Genomic DNA, 27,692 nt, shown 5'->3' with positions numbered 1-27,692 from the left:
AATGCAGCAGCAACAGCACCAGAAAAGGATTTATTTTAGCAACCCACCTCACCCTCCGCTTGCTCATGAATTTATTGTTTATCCTTTAGGCTGGTTTGCCATGTTCTAATTATCCAATTCAAGCTATGTAGCAGGAGTTGATGTTAACTTTGAAGGATGATCCTGTAGTTTGCACATTTGAATATGTTCTCCCAGGGTGGCCAGAGCTCTGAGGCTCTCAACTTGCTTGGGGAGGCATGTGCTAATCTCAGAAACACATAAATGCTGCGCCTGCTGCAACAAATCCATTATTTCAAATGCGTAGCCATGAACTAACTTTGGACTTATCAAAAGCTTCCAGAAAAGCGTACAGGGTACTACGAAACGTAACCAGTGGCGCGGTCATATTAGGGACACATGAAACTGTCTAATAACCAAATCAGACCATTGGTCCATCCTATGCAATGTAATTATACAATATAATAAACCTTCACCTATTGCAGCTGCAGAAAACAGCAGCAGGAGACTCTTTTAGGTGGTTCGTAATTTAACAGAACCACCTGCGCCATCAGGGCCTGATAAGGCCCCCCAGATCTCCTGCAATGGTTTTGTAAAGTTTTTTTGCATATAAAGTCCCTCAGATTTGGAAAGAGGTAGACTCCACCATGGGAGCAGGGCCCAGGAGAGAGAGTGCTAGAGTCCTGTCTAGTCAAGTTGTGTGGAATCAATTCCAATCTGTTACCTCTGAGGATGTGGACAGGCTGCTTGGATGAGTGAAACTAACCACCTGTCTCCTTAATTCTTGCCCATCCTGGCTAATAAAAGTGAGCCGGGAAGGGCTGGGCTCTGCAGGGGGTGAATGCTTCCCTCTGTGAGAGAGCCTTCCCAGCCCCACTGAAAGGCGGTCATTAAACTGCTTCTTAAAAAAACAGATTTGGACCCGGCTGATATGGCCATCTCCCAGTCTCAAATCTTCCATTCTTGGGCAAGGTGACTGAGCAGGTGGTTGCTGAACAACTCCAGGCACTCCTGGAGGATGCAGACCATTTGGATCCCTTCCCGTCGGGATTCAGGCCTCATCATGGGACTGAAACTGCCTTGGTCGCACTGGTAGATGATCTCCATTGGGCTAGGGACAAAGGTGAGAGCTGTTTCCTAGTTCTGCTGGATCTCTCAGCGGCGTTTGATACCATCGACCATGACATCCTTCTGGACCGTCTTGAGGGGCTGGGAGCTGGGGGCACTGTCATACAGTGGTTCCGCTCCTTCCTCCTGGGCCGTGTCCAGAAAGTGGTGGTGGGGGATGAGTGTTCAGACCCCTGGGCTCTCACTTCAGGGTTCTGTTCTCTCCCCCATGCTTTTCAACAACTACATGCAGCCACTGGGAGTGATAATCAGAGGGTTTGGGCTGGGTGTTCATCAGTATGCGGATGATACCCAGCTCTACCTCTTTTTTAAATCAAAACCAGTGAAGGCGGTGAAGGTCTTGTGCGAGTGCCTGGAGGCAGTTGGAGGATGGAGGCGGCTAACATTGAGGTTGATTCCTGACAAGACAGAAGTACTGTTTTGTGGGAACAGGGGGTGGGTGGGTGTGGGGGACACCCTGGTCCTGAATGGGGCAACTGTGCCCCTGAAGGACCAGGTGCATAGCCTGGGAGTCATTTTGGACTCACAGCTGTCCATGGAGATGCAGGCCAATTCTGTGTCCAGGGCAGCTGTCTACCAGCTCTATCTCTTCTTCTTCTTCACTCTTTGTTTGCAAATTTCCCCCCGAGGCTCCTCTCCAGCACCAGAAAGCTAAACTAGATGTAACTCTAGTCTGATCTAGCAAGGCTGTTCTCATATACATGGGACTGCAGTGGACTTCAGGGTTTCCCTTTATTTCAGAATCACGTACAAAACTGAGAACCATAAAACGAAGCAAGCCACATGCAGAATAAAAGGGCATCATTAAAAATGAATGTCAAGCGAACACCGACATTCAGGAGAGGTCACGCACCAGGTTTGTCTTCTTTGCTATACAAAGAATAGTTGGAGAGATTCCCTTTTTCAAAAAAGAATAAAAATCACAGTGCAATCATATTGTAAATGTCGTACAAATCGCATCATCTTCTACTTACACATTTCTTCATTTCCCCCGTAAGGCACAGTAATTTAAAACACAAAATAAAATTACAGAGGTGAAAAAGTATTTCCGGCAGAGGGCAAGTACAGAAAGATTGTCCAATTTAGAGGAGAAAATGATGGGAAATAATGTGTCAAACGTCTTCAGCTATTGCATATTGTACTTATTGGAGATTGTAAACCTCAGACTTGCTTTTCTTTGTATCCTATCTTTCCTCGATGGCGAGATACAGGGAATCATCCCATTTTACCCAAAACAACTCGGTTAAAGTAAGGCTAAAAGAGAGATGGGAATCTGTGGCTCTCCTGATGGTAAACTCCTATAATCTCTGACCATTAACAGTACTGGCTGGGGCTGATGGAAGTCTAACAATATCTGGAGGGCCACAGGTTGCCCCAGTCTCAGGGCTAAAAGTTAGGCTCTGTTCAAACCGTGGTTTAATCTTCCAAATGTACCACTAAGTCATCATTCTGCATGTCTGCTTTCTATTTCCCATGTGCTCAGCACTTCTTCTTCATGATATAGTGGTTTCCAAAGGTAATAGCAGTTCTCCCACATCCCCAGCGCCGACACCATGCCAAACCATGGGTTTGCAAGCCTGCTCCAAACCATGGCTCCCAATCCTTGCTATCCAGCCAAGCACACAAAACGGCTGCTAAGCTTTAGTGATAAATGCCAAATTGAGTCAGTGGTTCACAAAGGCCACCAAGCAAACTTCGCGACTGATCAGCTACTTGAATCCCACCTGGTCTTGGGTCTAGTCTTGCCCAAGCTGGTGCCTCCAGATATTTTGCACTACAACTCCCAGCCGGCATGGTCCATGACCAGGGATGATGGGAATTGTAGTCCAAAACATCTGTAAGGCACCAGCTTGCTCCATCCACGATGCATCAGTGGCCCTCATTTAGCATCCTTTGAGGGATGCAAGCTCAATTTCAATTCCCCACGCCTGAATGTTTTTCATTAAAGCTCATTTTCTTAAGCTGCCAAAGCAAACTGCCGTGAAGCGCACCATGATTTGTTTTGTTTTTTTTTAGGACGGACACCATTGCATCCTGGGAAGGTATCGGCCGAAAAGTACCATGGCTACATTTTGGGGATAGGCGTGGCGGCCACGGCGATGCTCTCTATCGCACATTCGTCAGTGCCTCTACGGATCCTGAAATAACCCCCCTCGCCCCAGCTGTCTCCCCAGCTGTTCTTCACTATCCAGAACTTCTCGCCGGTGGCTGAGTCACTGCCATAGCCGACGAGCAAGACCGCGTGGTTGGTCAGCTCAAAAGGGTTGAAAGGATCCATCAGGCCCGTGTGGTGGTAGATCCCCCCTTCGTAATGCAGGAAGTCACTATACACTTCAAAGGCAACAGCCATAGGCCCGTGTGCAAGAAGTTCAAGTTCCATCAGCGCTGCATTGCACCCTCCGTAAAAGCCGCCAACATAGTGGTAGTTGGTGGCATAGTAGTGGTAGCACTTGCTCTTAAAAGTGCAGGGCGAATCTCTGGCTGTGTAAGGGAAACAGTCCTCCTCAACCACACCAAAATCCTGAGCGTATTTGCCAGCAATGAGGTAAGGAAATCCTCCATCACAGCCTGAAAGAAACAAGGAAATAACCCAGATGGTTAATCACACAATTTTAAGTCCAGGGGTGGGGGTTCTCCTTCACTGCCAACCAAGCTTTGAGAATATGTTTTCGCTAGGGTTGGGCGATCGCTGGTTTTCAACATATATCATGAGCTAAACACCATGATACAGTCTTACCTTGGAAGTTAAACAAAATCCGTTCCGGAAGTCCACTCGACTTCCAAAACCAAAGAATGGCTTCTGATTAGCTGCAGGAAGCTCCTGCAGCCAATCGGAAGCTGCGGAAGCTCTGATGGATGTTCAGCTTCCAAAAGAATGTTGGAAAACTGGAACACTCACTTCTGTTTTTCAATCGTTTGGGAGCCGGACCGTTGAACTCCCAAGGTGTTTGGGAGCCGAGGTACGACTATATGCCACAATGTCTGAAACAAGGATTGAACTATGTAGAGACATTGGTTGGCTTCACAATTTCCCCCACATTGTGATTTCTGCATAGAACACACACACATATCACAATTTGCAGTATTTTGTCAGGTCAAAAATTATGAAACCAATATTATGTTACAGACGTCAAACCGGTTTTAGACGATATATCGTCCAGCCCTAGTGTTTGCCCCAATTTCTATGCTCTGTTCTCATGGCTCATTCTGCTGCCCCCCCACCCCACTGCAAGCTCCTTGGAGCAGAGATCTTTCTGTCTTGCCCAAATAACTCAAAGCTGCCATGCAATATTTGGGCATTCCCCAGTTTATTTCTAGAAGCCAACAGTGTGCATATCTCTTATCCTGCAAATGCACACAAATGTCCTAAGGGATATAGGGAGACAGCGGTTTCCATCCCACTGTGGGTTCGTCGCAATCAGTGCTATCTCCATTCTGTTGCAGTTCAGCTTCTGCCAAAAACTCACTACCCCCTATGGCTGAAACGGATGAAATTCATTTCTATGCCTATGCTGGCTTTTGGCAGCAGCTCTCTAGGGTTTTAGGGCAGGCAACATTCCTAGTCCTACCTGGAGATGCCAGGGATGAAACTTGGGACCTTCTGCATGCGAAAGAGTTGCTCTACCGCTGAGCTACAACCCTTGCCCTGAGCCACAGAGGGGAGAAGCCCCACAGAGCCTCTGTTGCTGGGTTAGCTGGTGAGGAAGATGTTCTTCAGCACAAATGGGGAAAGCCAATATAGGTAGGCCCTTGGGTCCAGGTTACAGTGAATGAACACAGTGCTGCCATGTCGTTTACCTTGAGAGTACTGGCTACAGGAAACAACCTGCTGGGGACTGAGCATTGGAGTCTGCGAATTGTTGGTGAGGATACGAATCCTGGATTCAAGCATGCCCATGGAAGCAAAGGCGTAGCAACTGCCGCAGGATGCTGGGGAGAACGAGAGAGCCAGTTAGAGCCAGTCTTTCATCCTAATATTCCCAGGACTCCACAATTATATCACTCAGTTCAGCTGACAATGGACGGAACACCATCATTTAATTTCTCACACATCCCAGAGGTGAAGGGGCTCCCATCTCTATCTCATCTCTATCCTAGCCTAAATGGACCAATGGATGTCAATCAGGGTGTGGGAAACTTCTGCAGCCAGGGGGCTGGGCAAGAGGCAAAAAGGGGGTGGAGCCAAAAACATGTGCACAGCAGGCCAGTTTCTACAAAAAAACCCAACTCTCTATCCTCCATCCAGGGAAGCCACAAGGCAGAACAATGAATGTAAATGTTAGCTTTATGGACCCGCCAGAGAGGCCAAAAGGCATTCACAGAGTTTGTGGACATGTCCCAGCCTGGGAAAAATATGAAAGGAGGGGGTGAAGAAAGACTAGTGAGTGGCATTGGCCTGGTTTCTCCTTTGCGGGACCATTTCTGCAGGGGCTGGACAACATCTGTCAGGGATGCTGTTGTGACATTCTGCATTGCAGATCCTGCACTGAGCAAAGGGTTGGGTGGAAGCGCCAAAATCAAAGACTGGACTTTGACAAACTTAAAAAGACTGATGTGTCCTTGGCTGGCAGGGGGGAGGCTAAGTTGGGGTTTTGTTTTTGTATTTCCCCCCTTTTTGTATTTATTTATAAAAGGATCAGCTTTCTACACTTCTTAGTGAGTGCTGATCTTATGCTAATTGAGGTACTTGTTAGGATCACTCATACGCTGATGAAGAACTACTATCGAAACTGTACCACGTTTCTGGATCATCCATCATCACATGGGTACAGGATTGTGACTGCTGAAAGGCTTGTTTGCCTCTTTCAATACTGATGGACTATATTGTCTAATTTTATTCATGCATCAGTGATAGACTTTTATTTTCGGTGATTCCATTACATATTCTCTGTTAAGAATTGCTGCGCTTTGAGCTTCTATTATCGCATGATTACAGGATTGGGACTATTGAAAGGGCTGTTTGGCCTCAGTAATATTGATTGACTACCTTCTCCAATTTTGTTCATACAATATTGATTTATTTTATTATTTGTATCTATATATTGTTAGAACATTATTAGTCACGTGTTGCCTGTTTTTGCTTAAAGTTTATCTGTTTTTGCAACACAAGCAATGCTGTTGTGTCGTCCTGCATTGCAGATCCTGCCCTGAGCAAAGGGTTGGGTGGGAAGTTCTGATGATTCTACGCTTTATTTCCCTCCCATCCCATTACGCTAGTTTTCCTGATCATAATTGCTAGTGGCTTTTGTTCCTTTTACGCTTCAGTACCTGCTGCATTAGGGACGCGAGTGGCGCTGTGGGTTAAACCACAGAGCCTAGGGCTTGCCAATCAGAAGGTCGGCGGTTCGAATCCCCACGACGGGGTGAGCTCCCGTTGCTCGGTCCCTGCTCCTGACAACCTAGTAGTTCGAAAGCACGTCAAAGTACAAGTAGATAAATAGGTACCGCTCCGGTGGCAAGGTAAACACCGTTTCCGTGCGCTGCTCTGGTTCGCCAGAGTGGCTTAGTCATGCTGGCCACATGACCCGGAAGCTGTACGCAGTCTCCCTTGGCCAATAAAGCGAGATGAGTGCCGCAACCCCAGAGTCGGCTATGACTGGACCTAACGGTCAGGGGTCCCTTTACCTTTACCAGCTGCATTACAGAACTATGGCTTTCTGCCCAATATACAAGCATGTCACACTAAATTTCATGCACACCAGTGGGTGTGGTGTGGCACAAAATTGAACCCTACTGGATAACGTTGTTACTCCCTCGTCCTTCCCACATACATGCACTTGTGTTCCAGCAAGATTCCCACATGAAAATAGCAGGAAAGAACTGTATGCTGTTATACCCTCAAGCTTCCTGGGTTAAAAGGGCTGCAAACAGATAGATAGATATATTAATCAAATAACACGGAAGTGAGCGCTAAACACACACAATATTCCATTAGTTTTACAATGGCTTTTACATTGTAAAATATAATGCAGAAATTAACCGAAAATGAACTGCCGTGTGAATGCAGGTCAAGTTGCAAGAACCCATCTTGCAGAAATACACAAACCTTCAATGGTGTATTTTTCCTCATTAGCAGCAAGATAAATTAGTTATTCAGGATGGTGACACATTCATTTACTAACTAGGCAATATTGACGGTTAGGAATATAAACAACAACAACAATGGCAAGAGTTAGCAGCGGCAACCTCAAGTTAATTTTCTAAAAGCACCGGTTTTCGCTGTTCCCCACAAATTAAATCGCAACCTGGTTTAAATTGCATTAGAGGCCACTCGCTCTGCAGCCAAATAAAAAATCACTAAAAGCCATTAAAGACTCGTTAAAAGGCAGAAAGGACTCTTTTCGAAACTGATGGTTCAGGAAGTCTATTCTCTTTCTAACCAGTTTCACGGTCAGCAGATCCTCCAGGCCTGAATATCCATTTAGGGGAAGCAGTTTCCAAAAACAAGGTCTCTGTTGCAACACAGCAAACTGTTCCCAGGTATTGCCTGGCTCCAGCTGCAAGTTCTACTCATAGAAGAGATTGCAAAAGAAGCATGCTCTGGCCTCTGTGAGGCTGCAACCCTCTGACTCCCAGGAAGAACTTTGAAGCAATGAGGGAAGACCACACAGCCCCATCCATTGACCAGAGGAGCTGCAAAGACACTGCTTCCCCCTCCTGGCTTGGAAAAAGGCTGAGCCATGACTATCTGTTGCCCTGGGAATCCAGAAGAAGGCACCATCTTTCTCTCTCGATTTTGCCTCTACTCCCTTGAAGGTCTTGTCCTTTTAGTTTGTACGCCCGAGAGCAGGGTCTCTCTTTCTCTTTCCAAAATGAAGGGCCCTCGTATTTACGGGATCGCCTCTCCTGGTATGCCCCGCAGAGGACCTTAAGGTCCATGAATAATCATAGTTTAGAGGCCCCGGGCCCTAAGGGAGTCATATTATCCTCCTCCAGGGCCAGGGACTTCTCAGTGATGGCTCCGACCTGATGGAATGCTCTGTCCCATGAGACCAGGGCCCTGCAGGATTTAACTTCCTTCCGCAGGGCCTGTAAGACAGAGCTATTCTGCCTGACTTTCAATTTGAACTTAGCCTGAACTTTTATTCCCCTTCCTTCCCTCTTCTGCCCCTTTTTCTGAAGATTACCCGCTTTGGGATCCCACAGCTAATTCTCCCCTGGTCTCCTTGCTGGCCCAAATAGGACTAATTTAGTCAGCTAGCCCTGGTGATCATCTAACGTTTATTGGATGGATTTCCCCCCTAAATTGATTTTTGATTTTATTGTTATTCAAGTTTTATACCGTATTTTATGCTGTTTTTTTGTAGCATCAATTAAGTGTTTTAAATTTGTTGTTAGCCACCCTGAGCCCGGTTTTCTAAATAAAAATTTATTATACTATTATTATTATAATTGCCTGAGAAGCAGAATACTGCAAATCACAGGGAGAGGACGGAAAGTAGATCTGGCCAGATCCTTATCTCCCCTATTGCCTCACAGGTCAAATATGACAGGTGGGCAAGAAATTCCGACAGTAGAAAAGAATGGCAAAATAAGATGATTGAATACGTAGACCTGGCAAAACTGTCAGGGAGAATCCAAGACCAGTGAGACCAACAGTTTGAAAAAAGACTGGAGTAAATTTATTACGTATTTGTAAACATTTAACAACACTAACAGGACTGAGAAAGGTTTGCTGGTTAAAAGTAAAAGCTTATTTACAATTATAAGGAATATGAAATATGAAAAAATAAATGTGGTAACAGTTTATGCCCCAAACTCAAATAGACTGGAGTTTTTTAAAAAATTGGAGCAATTCTTATTAGACTTAGATAATAACAAATTGGTCTTACTTGGAGATTTAAATGGAGTACCGACACCAGAACTAGATAGAAGTGTAAGAAAAAAGAAGTTAAACCAAGGGAAATTACCAAAATCCTTCAATGACCTTGAGGAAAATTTAGATCTAATAGATATATGGAGATACAAAAACCCTACGACAAAACAATTCACGCACTTCTCTGAACCACACCAGAGCTGGAGTAGGTTGGATCAGATTTGGATCTCAAGAGAATTAACAACAAGAGTGGTGAATTGTGAGATCCAACCCAGAACTCTGTCGGACCATAACCCAATAACACTACAACTAAAGTGGAACACCCAGGGGCTATACAGATGGAGAATGAATGACTACTTATTTGAAACAGAAGAAGTGATTGAAAAAGCAAAAACTACTATAAAAGAATATTTTGACCTAAACATGAATAAGGGGACAGACATAGATGTAGTGTGGGACGCTAGCAAGGCAGTGTTAAGAGGCCTCCTGATACAGCAAAATATTCAAAGAAAAAAGGCCAAAGAACAGAAAAAAGAAGAAGTAATTAATAAAATGAGAATATGTGAGAAAAACATGATAAAAAATTCGAACAACAATGGTTATAAACAAGAATATAAGATGCTCCAAACACAATACTCAATATTAATAAATCAAGAAGTGGAATGGGGAATCAAGTTAATGAAACAAAAGTTTTTTGAATCTGCAAACAAAACTGGAAAGTTCCTGGCGTGGCAATTGAGAAAAAGGAGAAAACTCAGTCTTATCAACAAAATAAAAGTGGAAGAACAAGTGCTAGAGGACCCCAACGAAATAAAAAAGAACTTCCTTAAATTCTATGAAAAGTTATATAAAATAGAGGAAGAAGACTTAACAAGTATAGAAAAATATTTAGAAGAAAACAGCCCAAATAACATATCGGAAGAGGAAAGAAACGATTTAAATAAACCTATAAAAGTAGAGGAAATTAGAGAGGCAATTAAGAGGATGAAACTGGGGAAAGCCCCAGGCCCAGACGGGTTATCTGCTAAGTATTACAAGACCCTAGAAGAATATATAACACCGGTATTATGTGATGTAATGAATGAGATATTAAGAGGAGGAAAAACACCAATATCTTGGAAAGAAGCACACATCACGTTGATTCCGAAACCAGATTCAGACAAACTTAACATCAAGAACTACAGACCGATCTCATTATTGAATAATGATTATAAGATCTTTGCCGATATAATGGCACACCGACTTAAAAAGTGTCTGAGTAATCGCATCCATACTGACCAGGCCGGTTTTCTACCCAATAGACAAATTAAAGACAACATAAGACATACAATAGACATCATTGAATATCTAGAATGTCATAATGAAATTCCAGCAGTTTTAATGTTCGTAGACGCCGAAAAGGCATTTGATAATGTTTCTTGCGTTTTCATGATAAAATGTTTGGAAAGGTCGGGGATAGAGGGCACATTCCTGGAAGGAATTAAAGCGATTTATACACAACAAAGTGCTAGACTAATCATAAATAACAATTTGACAGATCCGTTTAAGATAGCGAAAGGTACCCGACAGGGGTGCCCTCTGTCCCCGTTACTGTTCATTATGGTGCTAGAGATAATTACAAATAAGATAAGGAAAACTCAAGATATTCGGGGTATAAAAATAGGAGTGAAAGAATACAAATTGAAATCATATGCTGATGATCTTATGTTGTCGCTGGAAGACCCAAAAAAGAGTGTTGGTAAAGTATTGGAACTACTAGAGGAATTTGGAAAACTATCCGGTTTTAAATTGAACAGAGCAAAAACCAAAATAATGACCAAAAATCTGGAAGAAAAGACAAAAAATGATCTCGAAACTCAAACAGGGATTAAAATTGCCAAAAAAGTAAAATATCTCGGAATCTGGTTAACCATGAAGAACATAAATCTGATTGAAAATAACTACAAGAACACATGGAAAGAAATAACAAAGGACTTGGATACTTGGAACAGAATACACCTCTCTTGGTTGGGGAGAATGGCTGCGATCAAAATGAATCTATTACCAAAATTACTCTTTTTATTCCAAAATTTACCAATAATTAGGGGAATTTCACTATTGAAAGATTGGCAGAGACTACTTTCTAAATTTATTTGGCAAGGAAAAAGACCAAGGATTAAATTCAGATTTGCGGTCCCAAATTTACAGTTATATTATGAAGCAGCATGCCTTTGTTGGGTAAAAGAATGGATTGTCATTAAAAATAAAGATTTGTTAGATCTAGAGGGTTTTAACTTAAGATTTGGATGGCATGACTATCTGTGGCGGGATAAAGGAAAGAAACATAAAGATTTTTCTAACCATATTATTAGAGGGCCACTGTTAGAAGTGTGGGAAAGGAATAAAAAATTATTATATCACCAATCGATATCCTGACAAAAAAGAAAATAAACACTGAAGGGGAAAGATGGACATATGAAGATCTATTAGTTAGAAATGAATCCGGGTGGAGAATCAGACCATATGAAGAAATAAAAGATAAGTTGACTGGCTGGATTCAATATCACCAAATTAACGCCATGTGGACGGAAGATAAAAAGACTGGGATAAATGAGAAGAAATCTAGATTTCAGATTGAAATAATAGAAGGAAGAACAAAATTACTATCAAAAATGTATAACCAGTTACTTGAGTGGGACACCAAAGATGAGGAAGTGAAGGAGGTGATGGTGAAGTGGGCAGTGGACTTGGGTTATAATATAGAGTTTGACAAATGGAAGGCTTTATGGTGTAAAGGTATGAACTTCACGGCATGTACAGCACTCAAGGAGAACATGTATAAGATGATGTACAGATGGTACATGACGCCGGTAAAATTGGATAAAATTTATAAAACAGGTGACAAAATGTGTTGGAAATGCAAGAGTAAGGAGGGCGACTTTATACATATGTGGTGGTCATGTGAGAATCTATCTATAATGAATTAAAAAAAGTCCTCAAATACACCTTTAGCAAAAAACCTGAAGCTTTCCTCCTGGGGATAATTGGCGAAGAAATCAAAAAGGAAGATAAAACATTTTTTCAATACGCAACAGTGGCTGCCAGAACCCTCATAGCACAGTATTGGAAAACGTCTAAAATCCCAACGATAATAGAGTGGCAATCTAAACTATTTGACTAATCAAAAAAGTACAAAATTTAATAATGAATGGGATAAATTTAAGTTATATATGGAAACAGAAATAAAAGGAAAATAAAAATGTTGATAAAAAACAAATATATATTTGAAAAATTCACAGTAGGTATGAGATAACGCTTACTACGTAAAAATTGCTTGAAAAATGAGACACTGCGGATAAAAAATATGATAACTTTATTCCAAAATCGAGATAAAGGGAAGTCGATGAGTGTTTGTCAATGTAAGTTGAGTTGTCTATGTTTTTATGTATTACATGTTTCGTTTTTCTTTTCTTTTTTCCTTTTTTCCTTTTTTCTTGGCTGTGTAAGTATGTTTGTGATATGTATGATATGTATGTTAAAAAGCAATAATTTTTTTTTTTTTTTTTTTAAAAAAGGGAATATGAAAGTAAAAAGAAAGGTAGAAAGGGGGAATGAGAAATGCAGATGAAGTTATGACTGGAAGTTAGAAAGCCAGTTTGGAGGGATGGAGGGAACTCGACGACTCGAGAGAGTCAAAATACAGGTGATGATAAATGTAAAAACTGTATGGTGTTTTTTTGAAAATGAAAATGCTAATAAATATTACTATAAAAAACAACAACAAATTTGACAGGTGGGATTGCCATTCTGTCAATCACCTGACATCACAAAGATGACAAGCGATGCAACCCCAAGACCCATCTTCTGATGCACCGACAGCCAGATGATCGTTGGGACACCAATGCGCTTCCACGTCTCATTGATCGGCAGGTATTCGGTGCTCCAGAAAGTCCTCTTGGCCCAGCCCACCCCCTGAACTCTGCCCACAGCCTCCCCTGGGTAGACTCGAACCCCCAACCTACTGGTTGACAGCCAGGCACACTGACCCACTGCACATGGTTTGGCCAAAATGCACTGGGAGGGACAAGCAGGGAGGCCTGGACCAGAGTTGCCACACCCCTGCTGTAAATACGTGAGAAAGAAAGCAAAAAGGAGCCAGTGGGAATTCAGAGCTCAAGATTCCCAGAAAGAAGCTGAAAGCTAAGTCTCCCAACACATAGTCTTGGGTTTCTTGTAACAAAGAGGCACGTAACACCACTTCTCACTGCCCAGGAAAGTGGTGTCATTCCCATCCACACCCAGAAACCACAGAATGCTTTTCCTCATCATTTTCATTTCTGTCACGTTCTTGGGCCTGCTTCGAGCACATCAGCTGAAGCGGTTAGGCCCAAGCCAGCCTCATTTAGCCACCTTCAAGACTGACACTGATGGAAGAAGGGAGGGATTTATGACGTACCTACCCGGTGGTGTAATTATCACCACTAAAAAAAAAACCTCCACACACCTAGAACTATGCCTTTGATCAACAATAAGACCTGAAAGTGGCGTAAGACAATTCAAGGGATCACTGGCTAAAAGCGGAATGATAATTTGCTGTCAGAAACAATTAGGAAAGTAATCTGTTAATGAGGTTCAGTTCCACTGTTAACAAGCATCCAATATTAAGTTGAGTGAAACCCAGAGGCTGGCGGCGTGTCAGACTGGGCCAATTCATAACCCAGGACTGAAACTGGGTTAGGGGGGGTGGGGGTGGGACCCACAAGAGCAAACTCCAGGCTTCCGGCCTCAACCAGGAGGCTGTCAAAAACCGAAATGAGGCAGAAAATGCTTATGTTCCCCACATCTGATCTATGGTCATGGCAAAGGCTGAGGCAAGGTTTCTGGGCGATGCAGCAGTCAAGTGGCTAAGACACTTTATGATGTGAATGAGCAACTCTTTAGTTGTTTTCACGATGGATGACGGCACCCCACAGTGCAATGTCCCTGATTTGCACCCATCTCTCTCAAAAGAACCGGTGGTAGGGTGTGTACATCCAAGTTGTGTATTTGACTTTTCTAGAATGCCTTGTTGATTATTTCTGTAACAAAAGGTATGAAAGGAACATATCCTACCCTGGTTTCGCACTGGGCTGACGTAGTTAACACCATTCACGTTCCTCCAGTCCCAAGATTCAGGCAGGTTGGAAATTTGTTTCATTAGTTCAGCAGTCAGAGGGGCAGGTTTTGGCCTATAAAGAAATAAAACCCAAATACTTCAAATTGGAATCCCTATTATTTGACAAGAGGAAGAATTGGAACACCATCCAAGAGCTGCAGTGTCCACACAGGGACATTGTCCAGTTACAGGGAACCAGGCAGAGGGCCTTCTTGGTAGTGGCACCCACCCTGTGGAACGCCCTCCCATCAGATGTCAAAGAGAACAACAACTACCGGACTTTTAGAAGACATCTGAAGGCAGCCCTGTTTAGGGAAGCTTTAAATGTTTGATGTATTACGGTATTTTGATACTTTGTTGGAAGCCGCCCAGAGTGGCCGGGGAAGCCCAGCCAGCTGGGCGGGGTATAAATAATAAATTATTATTATTAAATTGTTATACAGTCTTCCTACAAGCAGCAGAGTGTTCATCTATGGAAAAGGTACAACACTTCACATGTGGTGGAAGTGTGAGCATGTAAAGCCTTTCTGGCAGTGGGTATTTACAGAAATAAGCTATACTATGGGTTAACATGTAGAATATACCCCAAGTTTGGGATTGTTAACCATTTTAAAAGAAGGGCAACCTGAATAACTAATTACTTTCCTTTTAGTAGCAGTGCTCCTATGAGCGACACAGAATTGGAAACGATGTGTGCATTTCTTGTTGGAAACGGAATGTATGTCCGATTGATGCATCAGAAAGATTAACAAAAGAGATCACATGCACTGAATACTACAAATGACGAAGATGATTTTGTTTAAATATGCATCGTTCTGTAAAATACTTTACTGATAACTCTGAAGAATGGCAAGCGCCAAAATCAAAGACTGGACTTTGGCAAACTTAAAAAGACTGCTCCGTCCTTGGGAGGCAGTGGGGAGGCTAAGCTGGGATTCTGTTCTTTGTATTTACCCCTTTTGAATTTATACGTAAAAGGAAAAGGCAGGGAATTGAATTGCTGAAATAGTTAATTGAAGTGGAATACAAAAAGGGAGGCGTGAGGAAGTCAATGAAACAAGTGAATGAAAGCTAAGATTGAAAATATTGGAAGTGTTTTTAATTGTTTTTGTTTTGTTTTGCTAATTCAATGTTTTACGTAGTGTTTTTGTTTTTCTCTTTGTGTTGTATTATATTGATTTGTTTTAATTTTCTTTCTTTCTTTTTGTAATCTTTAAATTCTTAATAAATATTATTTTAAAAAAAGAAAGGAAAAAAAGGGGGGGAAAAGGAAAAGGCAGGGAATCTCAGGAATGAGGCCCTCCAGACCTTTTTGAAAGCCACCCATGCTAGCAGCCATCCCTGCCCCTTGTGGGAGAGAATCCCATAGTTTAAACTATGTGCTATGTGAAGAACTATTCTCATTCAAAGGTGACACAGCTTTCCCATGGAAGGACTACTGCCGTTACACCCTGCTTGTGAAAGCAGGAGGAGGTGGAGACAAAAGCTGTAAAACTCTCTCCTTCTAGCTCTCCATACATGCCGCACACAGACATGCACACCCTTTTAAGCAACACAAGCCAGCCACAGGTTTATGGTCCTTTGGTGACAACCAGGCCAGAATGTCATGATCCCTTTACCTTGGAATTCTGGGATTTAACCCGCCCGCTCTCCGAGCCAAATCTTCTAGGGTGAGGCCTTCATATTCTTTGTAGGCTACTGCTTTCCACGATTTCTGAATGGCATTGATTGCTCCTACGAAGTCGTAGTTGTTCACGTAGAACTGCTGCAGAGATCTGCAGTCGAGACACAAACGACGCGTTAGGCGAGGGAGCCTTGCGAAGGCTAGAATCTCCTTAAGTCCCAGAGGTTTATTAAGAAAACAGTCCAACACAACCCCTCATGAAACTCTTCCACAAGACAAGAGACCCTTTGTTATTAAGACAATGCCATCAACAAACATAGTGCTTCACAGACGGGCATTCAAAGTTGAAATCTCTGCCTCACAGTCAGCGCTGGATTTAGGTTTGATGAGGCCCTAAGCTACTGAAGCTAATGGGGCCCTTTATATGTCCAGGTGTCCTTTGTCAACAACAAATTGTTGCTTTTTTGTGTTGAATATATGCTATATGGTAATTTATGGACCTGAAGCCATTTGCACATGTTGCCATGCACCAGTCCATGCAGAATGTAGGCACCCTATATATAGAAATGAGCAAACCAGTGATATTTTAAGGAGCAGGCTAGCTGGCGGGGCCCATTACTTACATCACAGGAGCCTACACAACACAAAACACTATTGCTGTATGTAGGTTTTATTTTATTTGTTTTTTATCTTATATTTTGGAAATCCAGGTTTTTCCCCCTTTTGGGGGGGGGGGCAAGAGAGTGGGCCCTAAGCTATAGCTTGCTTAAAGGTAAAGGGACCCCTGACCATTAGGTCCAGTTGCGGACGACTCTGGGGTTGCAGCGCTCATCTCACTTTATTGGCCAAGGGAGCCAGCGTACAGCTTCCGGGTCATGTGGCCAGCATGACTAAGCGGCTCCTGGCAAACCAGAGCAGCGCACGGAAACGCCGTTTACCTTTCCACTGGTGCGGTATCTATTTATCTACTTGCACTTTGACGTGCTTTTGAACTGCTAAGTTGGCAGGAGCTGGGACCAAGCAACGGGAGCTCACCCCGTTGTGGGGATTCAAACCGCTGACCTTCTGATCAGCAAGCCCTAGGCTCTGTGGTTTAGACCACAGCACCACCCGTGTCCCTTGTTCAGCTTATATATAAATCTGGCACTGCTCACAGTCTATGTTTTAATAGCAACAAGGAACAAGAATTAACTGGTTAACACTCATTTTATTTAAAGACTTATAAAAAAAAACCTTAATCGAACAACTCTCGAAGCCAAGTGTTTCCAAACAGTGCTCAAAGAGCATCATTCAGGTGATCCCTGACGGGTCTGTGGCTTTGTGGTTGAAGATGGAGGACGGCACAGCTATTACATGAACAATTCATATTGATTTTTAATTGTACTTTTATTTGTTATATTGCATTTTATTTTATTGTAATGCAATAAAATGCAACATATAGGAAGTAAACAGAGCAGTCAAGGTATAATTAAAAATCATCCGACATCCAACAGAGTACATTAAAATGGGCAGAAAAATCATTAAGTGGTCCTACAAGAACTCCAGCAATTTCCAAGAGGTCTCTGGAAGAAAAGGTTTGGGAACTGCTGTTCTAAGTGGCAGTAAAATAAAATGCACAAATGCAGGAACACCTTAACTGGACTTTGCAGTAACATTCTGTACCTAGGAGAGCCACAATGTTTCAGATACGAAGTATGAATGCTGTTGTTGTTCTGGCATCTGTCAGACAATGGAGTGCACCTTGTGGGGTGAAGCCAAACTGCTGTGCTGGCAGCACTGAAATGATCTCTCTGAAACACAAGCCTGGGCAGTGTGGATGGACGTCTTGGGCTGCCCAGATGACAAGACCCTGCCCTCTCAGCCTCAATGATGTGGTCCAAAGGAAAGCAGAGCAAGATGTTTGGCACCAGCTTGGCTGCAGAAGTTGCCAGAAGGAGGCATACATGACGCCATCCAGCTGTCTTAGGGACTCCACCCTGGATTTCTGTAGGGTTTATACTCTAGGCCAGTGTTTCCCAACCTTGGGTCCCCAGCTGTTTTTGGACTACAACTCCCATCATCCCTAGCTAGCAAGACCAGTGGTCAGGGATGATGGGAATTGTAGTCCAAAAACAGCTGGAGGCCCAAGGTTGGGAAACACTGCTCTAGGCTTCCTCAACCTGGGCCCCCCAGATGTTTTTGGCCTACAAGTCCCATGATCCCTAGCTAGCAGGACCAGTGGTCAGGGATGATGGGAATTGTAGTCTCAAAACATCTGGAGGGCCGAGGTTGAGCAAGCCTGGCCTTAGCCTTTTCTTCTCCCGAAGATGTCCCTGCAAGGCTACCTTCCCAAGCCGATGAGCCCCACCTGCCCCTTTAAGTCTGAATACTGACTGGGTTTTAAGCATGAATACCAGAATTCTAGCTCCCTATTATCAGAGGGTCAAAACAGGCACCACACATGAACCAGAGGATGCCTCAAAAGATCTATGGATTCTGATGACTATAGTTGCACTGACTATAGTTGCCTAAGCCATTGTTCACAGGCCGATTTGTACAGCTTAAGTGTTGTGTACACTGACTGTACACTCACTGAACATATCACATGTACAGCTCAGTTACTTGCATACACAGATTCTACGGTTGTTGGATGTAGCCTACAAACTCTCTCATTATGGACCTATGAAGCTGCATCACACTGAGCCAAAACATTGGTCCTATCTCTCCCATGTCAGTGCAAAAAGAAACACTACCAGTCTCTGAAATGGGACCCGGGTGGCGCTGTGGGTAAAACCTCAGTGCCTAGGACTTGCCGATCGTATGGTCGGCGGTTCGAATCCCCGCGGCGGGGTGAGCTCCCGTCCTTCGGTCCCAGCTCCTGCCCACCTAGCAGTTCAAAAGCACCCCTAAGTGCAAGTAGACAAATAGGTACCGCTTTATAGCGGGAAGGTAAATGGCGTTTCCGTGTGCTGCGCTGGTGCTGGCTCGCCAGAGCAGCTTCGTCACGCTGGCCACGTGACCTGGAAGTGTCTCCGGACAGCGCTGGCTCCCGGCCTCTTAAGTGAGATGGGCGCACAACCCTAGAGTCAGACACGACTGGCCCGTATGGGCAGGGGTACCTTTACCTTTACCTTTACCAGTCTCTGAAGGAGATGAGCCTGCAGTCTTCTGAATCAATTGGCCTTCAGTACTTATTTGTTTTCAAGACCAGTAGAAAGACAGTCCTTGTCTTGACATAACACAAAAGGAAAATGTATGGGGAGGGAGGAGGTAACCACCAAAAGGCTCAGGCACCATTTTGCAAAGTCAAGAGTTGTTAGATCAGCTGGGATAGAAACAGTTCAGGGGACCTTGCTTCACTTCTCTCTGTCTGGCTTTATGACGGAGCCTGTATCAGAGCATGTTGTTGTTGTTTAGTCGTGTCTGACACTTCGTGACCTCATGGACCAGAGCACGCCAGGCACTCCTGTCTTTGTATCAGAGCATACGATTAACCAAACAAAATGGCATTTGTTTCCACTCACCTTCCAGCGGATTTCAAAGGCAGCTGATTTAGACGAACACCGGAGGCTGAAGGGGAGATCTTTTGTGCGGTGAAGCATGCCCAGTTCCGGCCCAACACATCATGGACCCACCCAGGTAAGGTCTCGTGGCAGTAACTGGTTATGTTTAAGCCGTCCTTTTTATACTGGGAAGGGAAGCGAAAGGGATGCTGGTCAGATTCTGCACAGAACACGTGTAGCAGACAACAGGCAAAAGATCCTAGGTTCAATTTCCAGGCATCCCCATCTGAGACCCTGGAGAGATGTGTTGACCAGGAATAGCTAACATGGTGCTGTTCAGATGTTGAGGAACTACAACTCCCATGGGATACGCTGACTTGCGTCGGTGGGATTTATAGCCCGGCAACATCCAGAAGGCCTCATATTGGCTGCCTCTGGCATAAACAATAAAAGCTAAAGGGACCCCTGACCATTAGATCCCATCGCGGACGACTCTGGGGTTGCGGCGTTCATCTCGCTTTACTGGCCGAGGGAGCCGGCCTACAGCTTCCGAGTCATGTGGCCAGCATGACTAAGCCACTTCTGGTGAACCAGAGCAGCGCACGGAAACACCGTTTACCTTCCCGCCAGAGTGGTACCTATTTATCTACTTGCACTTTGACGTGCTTTTGAACTGCTAGGTTGGCAGGAGCAGGGACTGAGCAACGGGAGCTCACCCCATCATGGGGATTTGAACCGCTGACCTTCTGATCGGCAAGCCCTAGGCTCTGTGGTTTAACCCACAGCACCACCCGCGTCCCTATGAGCCAAATGGGGCAATGGTGTGACTCTGGATTAAGACACACCCATTTATCCCATGCTACAAAGTTAAGCAGTAGAATACATTATTGGCTGAATTTATCTCAGGCCCCGTTCTTATGACCGGAGAACCTTTGGCCAGTGTTCGAAGCACAGATATATAGGCTCCTTGCCAAATGGCACCGTAAACCTAGGTTGTGGTTGCCGCAATGTAATGGCCAGGCACCTCATTTTTCTTTCCTGCAATGGGGATGATGATGGCAATTCCCGTAATTCCATTTCTACACCACTTTATACTTTAAAGAAAAACTCTCGAAGTGGTATACAACAAATAAAACATCGAGTAAAACAAATTCAAACTTCAAGGAAAATATTTTTTTAATAATAATATTTATTAAAGTTTCAAAAAGGTTACAAAAATGAGAAAGAAAAAATGAGAAGAGAAGAAAAAAGCAAAAAACACAAAATACAGAAAAATAAAAGCAATTAAACACATTTCCCTCATTCCATATCTTACCTTTCATTTACTTATTTCCCTGACCTCCTCACACCTCCCTTTTTTGTATTCTAGTTCAATTAAATATTCCAGCAAATCCTTTCCAACTTGGTTTTTATCCTAATAGTTTATCCTAATGTAGTATAATTTTGCATTCTCGTCTTTCAACAATTAAAGAATCGATTTTTACCTAATCTTTTATATCATTTCTGCTAATACCGCATTACTTCATTCCAGAAACTTCAAGGAAAATATTTCAGATCCTTTAAGTGGCGTTTAGATTTCCCCGGTCACCAACCGGGCATCCATATGGTCACAATTTGATCTGGGCCAGTTACAAAACACACCTGACTAATTTCTAACACTGCCTTTGGCCCTTTGATGAGCTACCGAACCGGGGAAAAGCACCCAGCCAGACTGGAAATGCCATGAATTCTGCGAAGCTCCTTTGGCCACTCACTGCCTCTCAGGCTAACCGACCTCACAGGGTTGTTCTGAGGATAATAATAATAATAATAATAATAATAATAATTTTTTATTTATATCCCACCCTTCCCAGTTCAGAAAACTGGGCTCAGGGCGGCTAACAACAAATTTAAAACACTTAACTGATGCAACAAAAAACAGCATAAAATACAGTATAAAATGTGAATAACAATAAATTCAGAATTCAAAAATCAAGTTAGGGGGGAAATCCATTCAATAAACATTAGATGATCACCAGGGCTAGCTGGCTAAATTAGTCCTATGTGGGCCAGCGAGGAGGCCAGGGGAGAATTAGCTGTGGGATCCCAGAGTAATCCCAGGGTAATCTTCATAAAAAGGGGTGGAAGAGGGAAGGAAGGGGAATAACAGATCAGGCTACGTTCAAATTGAAAGCCAGGTGGAATAGCTCTGTCTTACAGGCCCTGCGGAAGGAAGTTAAATCCTGCAGGGCCCTGGTCTCATGGGACAGAGCATTCCATCAGGTCAGAGCCATCACTGAGAAGGCCCTGGCCCTGGAGGAGGATAATATGACTTCCTTAGGGCCCGGGGCCTCTAAACTATGATTATTCATGGACCTTAAGGTCCTCTGCAGGGCATACCAGGAGAGGCAGTCCCGTAAATACGAGGGCCCTAAGCCACATAAAATGGAGAGGTGGAATAATCATGCATTGAAACTCCTTGGAGTAAAGGTGGGGTGAAAAGTCTTTAAAGAAACATCTCCTCCCTGTAGTCCAGCTTCCTATGGAAATTAAGTTTGAAAGAAGTAGTACATGCGAAAAATATCTAGGGACCACGAGCTGAACATGAGTCAACAATGGGATACAGCAGCAAAAAACAAAAGCTAAGGCTATTCTAGGGTGCATCAACAGAGGTCTTGTGTCCAGATTAGGAGAAGCAACAGTATTGATTCTATTCTGTTCTAAGAAATAAAATAGAGGGGTGTTGCCCATAACAGTTTCTGGCTTACAAATGTGTCCACTGGCCCCAAAAGGCCAGTGACCCTCTGGACTAGGTGATTATAGAGCTGTGATGCCTACATTTCAGGGTGCCTCTGGGTCCCTTCCCAACCCTACAATTTTGTGGTAAGGGCTGGATCAACCTGGCTGAGAAGCAAGCCAAGCTTTTCTGCTCAGGGAAGATGCATTTGACCAGATTTAGATACGCCCCCCGCCACCAAATGCTTCCTACATTTTTAGTTTTGCCCGCAGCTTTGTTTCCTCGACACGAGGGACGCGCTTTAGACCTCTGTTGCTTTTATGCTTTGCAGAAAGGGTGAAATTTGCCTCCTTGGCACGATGCTGGCAGGGACTGTAGGCTCTGCGGTGCAAAAACATTCCAAGTTCCTTTGCCCCGAAGCTCCGCTGAGCTGCCTGCCGTCAATCTTGATGAATTTGGAACGGCATCCCGGAAACTTCGTGTACCTCCAAAGCAATAACACAAAACACAACAGCTTCTTTCTTCTTTTGCCGCCGGCTCTTTTCCTTGCCTGCTGGTCCCAGGCGTTGTGAAACGATGAGCCTTGGCGGTTTTAAGCGGCCTTTCCCTCCCCCCTGATAACCTGAAGCGTGAAAACTTCATGCAGTGGCTGCTTCTTAAAAAAAAAAGAAAAATCCAGGAAGGGCACCTGGTGTTTTGTGTGTGTTTAGAAGGGGTGTAGGAGAATTGGTGCTCCCCAGCCACACTGATCTGGCCCTTAGCACAGAATGGCAGAGTTGGAGGGACCTCAAGGGTCATCTAGTCCAACCCCCTACAATGCAGGAATCTCAGCCAAAGTATCCAGGACAGGTGGCCATCCAAACCTCATGGCCTAGGACCCTCGTACCTATGGGACCGCCTCTCCCAGTATGCCCTATGGAGGACCTTAAGGTCCATAAATAGCAATACCCTAGAGGTCCTGGGCCCTAAGGAAGTCAGATTAGCCTCAACCAGAGCAGGGCCTTTTCAACACTGGCTCCGGCCTGGTGGGACGCTCCGTCTCATGAAACCAGGGCCCTGTGGGATCTGATTTCTTTCCGCAGGGCCTGTAAAAGAGAGTTGTTCTGCCTGGCCTTTGGCCTGGAATCGACTTGTTCCCCTCCCCCTCTTTCCTTTTTCCTTTCTCCTTCTGTGATGGAACTCCTATTTGGGGACTTCCCTGGCTTTTATCTGGCCCACGTAGGACCAGTCTGGAGAGTTGGCCTTGGTGAAGATTTGACGTTTTCATCCCCCAAAAGTTTTTGATTTGGGTTTCTTCTGAAATGAGGCTGCATCTTAATGTTGTATTTTAATCTTGTTTTTAAGTTGTATTTTAATCAATTGTTTTTATACCTGGTGTTAGCCTCCCTGAGCTCAGTCTTGGCTGGGGAGGGCGGTGTATAAATAAATTATTATTATTATTATTATTATTATTATTATTATTATTATTATTAACCTCCAAGGAAGGAGAGCCCACCACCTTTCAAGGGAGTTCAACAGCTCTTACTGTCAGAAAGTCCTTCCTGATATTTATTCGGAATCTCATCTCCTTTCTGGTAACTTGAAGGTTTGGGTCCTACCATCTGAAGTAAGAGGAAACAAGCTTGTTCCCTCTTCCATCTGACAGCCCTTGAGATATTTGAAGATGGCTATCGTATCTCCTCTCAGTCTCCTCTTTTCCATGTTAAACATACCCAGTTCCTTCAACCACTCCTCACAAGGCTTGGTTTCCAGACCCTTGATATGCCTTATAGAGTGAGACCTTTGAACCACGTAGTTCACAATGACTTGCAGAAGTTCTCCATGGTTTCAGGCAAATCTTCCCCGGAGATGCTTGCAATCAAAACTGGGATCTTCTGCATAAATAGATGCTCTACAAAGCAGATGTTGGGAGACTCCTCCCAGAGCTACGATTCTCAGAGTGTCTTAAAAACCATCGCCTCTTTCCCAGGGGAGCTTTGAGACTTGTAGCTCTGTGAGGGGAATGAGGCATCTGCTAAAAACTCAGCACTCTACAGATCCCATAATTCTTTGGGGCAATCCATTATGGTTTGAAGTGGTACGATAGTGTATTAAATGCTCGGCACTGTTATGGTTTAATGCATGAAATGGGACTTAGCCCCACGCCCCATGGAGGCACTGCAGATATCACAAAGACTTGTCCAACTGGCAGTGAAGTGTGTGAAGTCTACAGAGTCACCTCTTCCAACAGAACGCTCTTCTCATTAGGTCTCTACAAACAGTGGTTGGCACCCAAAGCAAGATAGGGATGGAGCTCTTTCAATGCCACCTGCTCAGCAATTCAGCTTTGCTTTTAACAGAAATCTGCTTACGTTCCACACCAACTCAGAAACAACCAACCTCAATTTTCTTATCTACCATGCTTCAAAAAACTAGACATCTATATAGTCATATGAGTGTGTACACAGTCACCGAACGCCATACATTAATCTCACCCCCTATGTACCCAACCGATCACTGCCTATGCAGACGAGGGCATCCTGCAGCTGCCATCCTATCAGACATTCTGTTCTACACAAGGTCAGAATCCGGCCTTTAGTATGGTGGCACCTAATCTTTGGAAGTCCTTCTTTGTTGCCTGTTCTTTCAGCAAGCCTTCAAAAATCTTTATCCCGGTTCACATCCATCTGGGATTTGAACTGATTTTTCTTCTTTTTGTTTTTAACCCTGTTCTTATATCACAGAATCAGATTTTGTAGACTTGGAAGGGACCATGAGGGTGATCTAGTTCAACCCCCTGCAATGAGGGACTATTTATAACAATTGTTCTTCTATAGGCAATTGTTTTAACTTTTTTTTTAAAAAAAAATCTGTATCTGTCTTAGATACATTGCAGATCACTTCGGTGATGCCCTTATGGGAAGTGATTTATTTGTAAATGAAATAATTGTATTATTATTGCATACACAGACTCCAGGTGATTACCATTTTCAACTTCAAGTGCTTCCACAAAGCCGCAGGTTTAAGTTTCCCACCACAAGTGGTTTGTAGAATACACTCTGCTCAATTTCAGAGTTCCTCTCTGCTCAATTTTGCCAGGGATCTTGGAAAGGCTGTAGTAGAGGGAAAGAATGAGTGCATTGCCCAGTAAATACCAGGTTCAATTCCAGGCATTTCCAGCTAGAAAGACTCTGCTTGAAACCTTGCTGTCACTCTAAGTAGACAATACTTCGTTGAATGAACAAATGGTATGATGAAAGGAAATTTGAATGCATGTTCTAAGACAACCATCTGCAATGCGGCAACATCTGGAGGGCTATAATCCCATAATCCTTGGCCACTGGGCCTGGTTTGCTGGGGCTGATGGGCATTGGTCTCCTACAACATCTGGAAGAGCTCAGGTTGGGGAAGGATGTTCCAAGAGCTCCCAAACACTGCAGTTTTATATGCACAGGGTGTTGGTTTTTTTTGCTATTGTTCAAAAGAGCATGCAAGATCCCACCTGATGTAGTGCGGTCAACTAACAGGCATCAACAAGATCTACCATTTAGGAGAACAAACCCCATTGTCTTGCATGTTCCTAGAAGGGTCTCACCAAACAAGTCCTAACCACCACTAGTCTGCATAAATGCCCACTGTCCTGCGACATCATGGGGCAATGGCAACATTTGGCCGGAAGAGTCAAGGCTGTGTTTTGGACCAGCTTGACCTTCACACCTGCAACCACCTCTCCCACCGTTATCGAGCGATTCTGATGAAATCGAATTCCAGACCCATCCAAAAGCTTCTGCAGGCCTGTAAACAAGACCTTTGCACCAGGAGATTCCTCACTCAGAAGCCTGTTTTAAAGTTCTCCTGGAAATGGCAAGGAGCAAACAGGCATTTTGATAGAGTTGAAGGTCTGCAGCCAATTGCCAGCTTTCTTGGCTTCCAAAGACAGACCAACAAAGCTTAGTGAAAAATATGACAAGTTTCAGAATCTAAGCATGTGTTCAATGGGAGAGCTTTGTCCAACCCAGAACTGCTCCTCTGCTCACTCTTCAAATAGGCTGTACAGAGACACGGGTGGCACCATGGTCTAAACCACTGAGCCTCTTGGGCTTGCCAAACGGAAGGCCAGGTTGAATCCCCGTGACGGGGTGAGCTCCCGTTGCTCGGTCCCAGCTCCTGCCTACCTAGCAGTTCAAAAGCACACCAGTGCAAGTAGATAAATAGGTACCACTGTGGCAGGAAGGTAAATGGCGTTTCTGTGTGCTCTGGTTTTCGACACAGTGTTCTGTGTGCCAGAAGCGGTTTAGTCATGCTGGCCACATGACCCGGAAAGCTGCCTGTGGACAAACGCCAGCTTCCTTGGCCTGAAAAGCGAGATGAGTGCCGCAATCCCATAGTCACCTTTGACTGGACTTAACCATCCAGGGGGCATTTACGTTTTACCTTATGGAGACATCATATATTATGCAGTGCTTTTCTTCTAGAAAAATAGCTGCAGATATTGCATACTCTTGAGTACCCCCTGGAATAAAAGCACCAATTATACTCCTTCCAAATTATTTTGCCCACAAGAATTTCAAAGTTTGGAAGAGCCCTTTAATCCCAACATATTCTGGAGGAAAATGGTGCAGAGGTTTTATTATTGTTATTATTAATTATTATTATTCTTTGGAAGCTACATTACCTTAAAAAATGCAAACCACTTGTAGTTGTTCAGCACAACCTCAAAGCCTTGGTTGTAAATTATCGTGAAGAAGCCAAAGTTCCCTTGATCGTCCTGAGCAACATCGAGTTTCTGAAGGTTAACGACAACTTTTTTCTCCACAGCCCCTGGAGAGAAGCAGCAAAGAGAATTTTCACCAATTGGGGGGGGGGGGGAGAACCAGGCTGAAGAAGCAAGCTGGCCAATGCACAAATGCAACAGTAACACAGCCCTGCAATTATACACTGGCCCGATAAGCAAGGCTAGTGAGCAGAGGCGCCAGAAGAGATGAACAGTCATGTCCTTTCTCTGTGCCCAAGCATAGGAATCAAGCAGAGGTGGTAACAATCTTTATTTCCATCAATGCTTTGTAAACCTCTTTGAAGTTTAAAGTAGAAAATCAAGCCGTGAATAAATTTTACGAAATAAATAAATATCACATTTCTTGGCTGATCTTCTTCCAAATCATTCAGGACAACACAGAGAGATCTTTCTCCACCTTCATTTTATCCATACAACCCACCCTGTAAGGATTATTAGGCTGAAAAACTGTGTCTGGACCCTATGAAGCCAGAGAAGGGATTTGAATCCATGTCCTTTGTTCTGGTCTGACATGCTCACGTTTATGAATGGGCTTAAGATGCATACAATCTCAAGGCATGGCCTGAAGGCATGTACAGTGGTACCTCAGGTTACATACGCTTCAGGTTACAGACACTTCAGGTTACAAACTCCGCTAACCCAGAAATAGTGCTTCAGGTTAAGAACTTTGCTTCAGGATGAGAACAGAAATCGTGCTCCGGCGGCGCGGCAGCAGCAGGAGGCCCCATTAGCTAAAGTGGTGCTTCAGGTTAAGAACAGTTTCAGGTTAAGTATGGACCTCCGGAACGAATTAAGTACTTAACCTGAGGTACCACTGTAATGCATCTATTTTGCTGAAGATCATAGAATCTTAGTGTTGGAAGGGACCCAAGGGTCATCTAGCCCAACCCCCCCTCCCCCGCAAAGCAAGAATCTCAGCTAAAGCATCCATGCGAGAGCATACAAGATAAGCAGCCCTGGGTCTGGCCAGTACCTGGATGGGATTGATTGACTGATTGGTGGCATTTATACCGCGCCAAAA

At 44.0% G+C, this 27,692-nt stretch overlaps 1 protein-coding gene across 1 annotated transcript in view; it reads right to left on the bottom strand.

Annotated features, from left to right (window-relative positions):
• Nucleotides 1-1,846: 1,846 nt before the first annotated feature.
• Nucleotides 1,847-27,692, bottom strand: part of CTSC (cathepsin C) — a 33,098-nt gene continuing 7,252 nt past the window's right edge. Inside the window, exons 2-7 of the mRNA XM_083736961.1 lie at nucleotides 26,552-26,697; nucleotides 19,203-19,366; nucleotides 15,695-15,850; nucleotides 14,033-14,148; nucleotides 4,924-5,055; nucleotides 1,847-3,693 (exon numbers count right to left, since the gene is read on the bottom strand). Coding sequence (XP_083593087.1) covers nucleotides 3,191-3,693; nucleotides 4,924-5,055; nucleotides 14,033-14,148; nucleotides 15,695-15,850; nucleotides 19,203-19,366; nucleotides 26,552-26,697 — 1,217 coding nt within the window. The 3' untranslated portion in view covers nucleotides 1,847-3,190. The remainder of the gene's footprint in view (nucleotides 3,694-4,923; nucleotides 5,056-14,032; nucleotides 14,149-15,694; nucleotides 15,851-19,202; nucleotides 19,367-26,551; nucleotides 26,698-27,692) is intronic.

The sequence above is a fragment of the Podarcis gaigeae genome, assembly GCF_964106915.1.
Source record: "Podarcis gaigeae genome assembly, chromosome: 4".
In the NCBI taxonomy this organism is placed as follows: Eukaryota; Metazoa; Chordata; class Lepidosauria; order Squamata; family Lacertidae; genus Podarcis; species Podarcis gaigeae.
The sequence above is the reverse complement of the archived record's forward strand: the minus strand, read 5'-3'. Positions and strand labels throughout refer to the sequence as shown.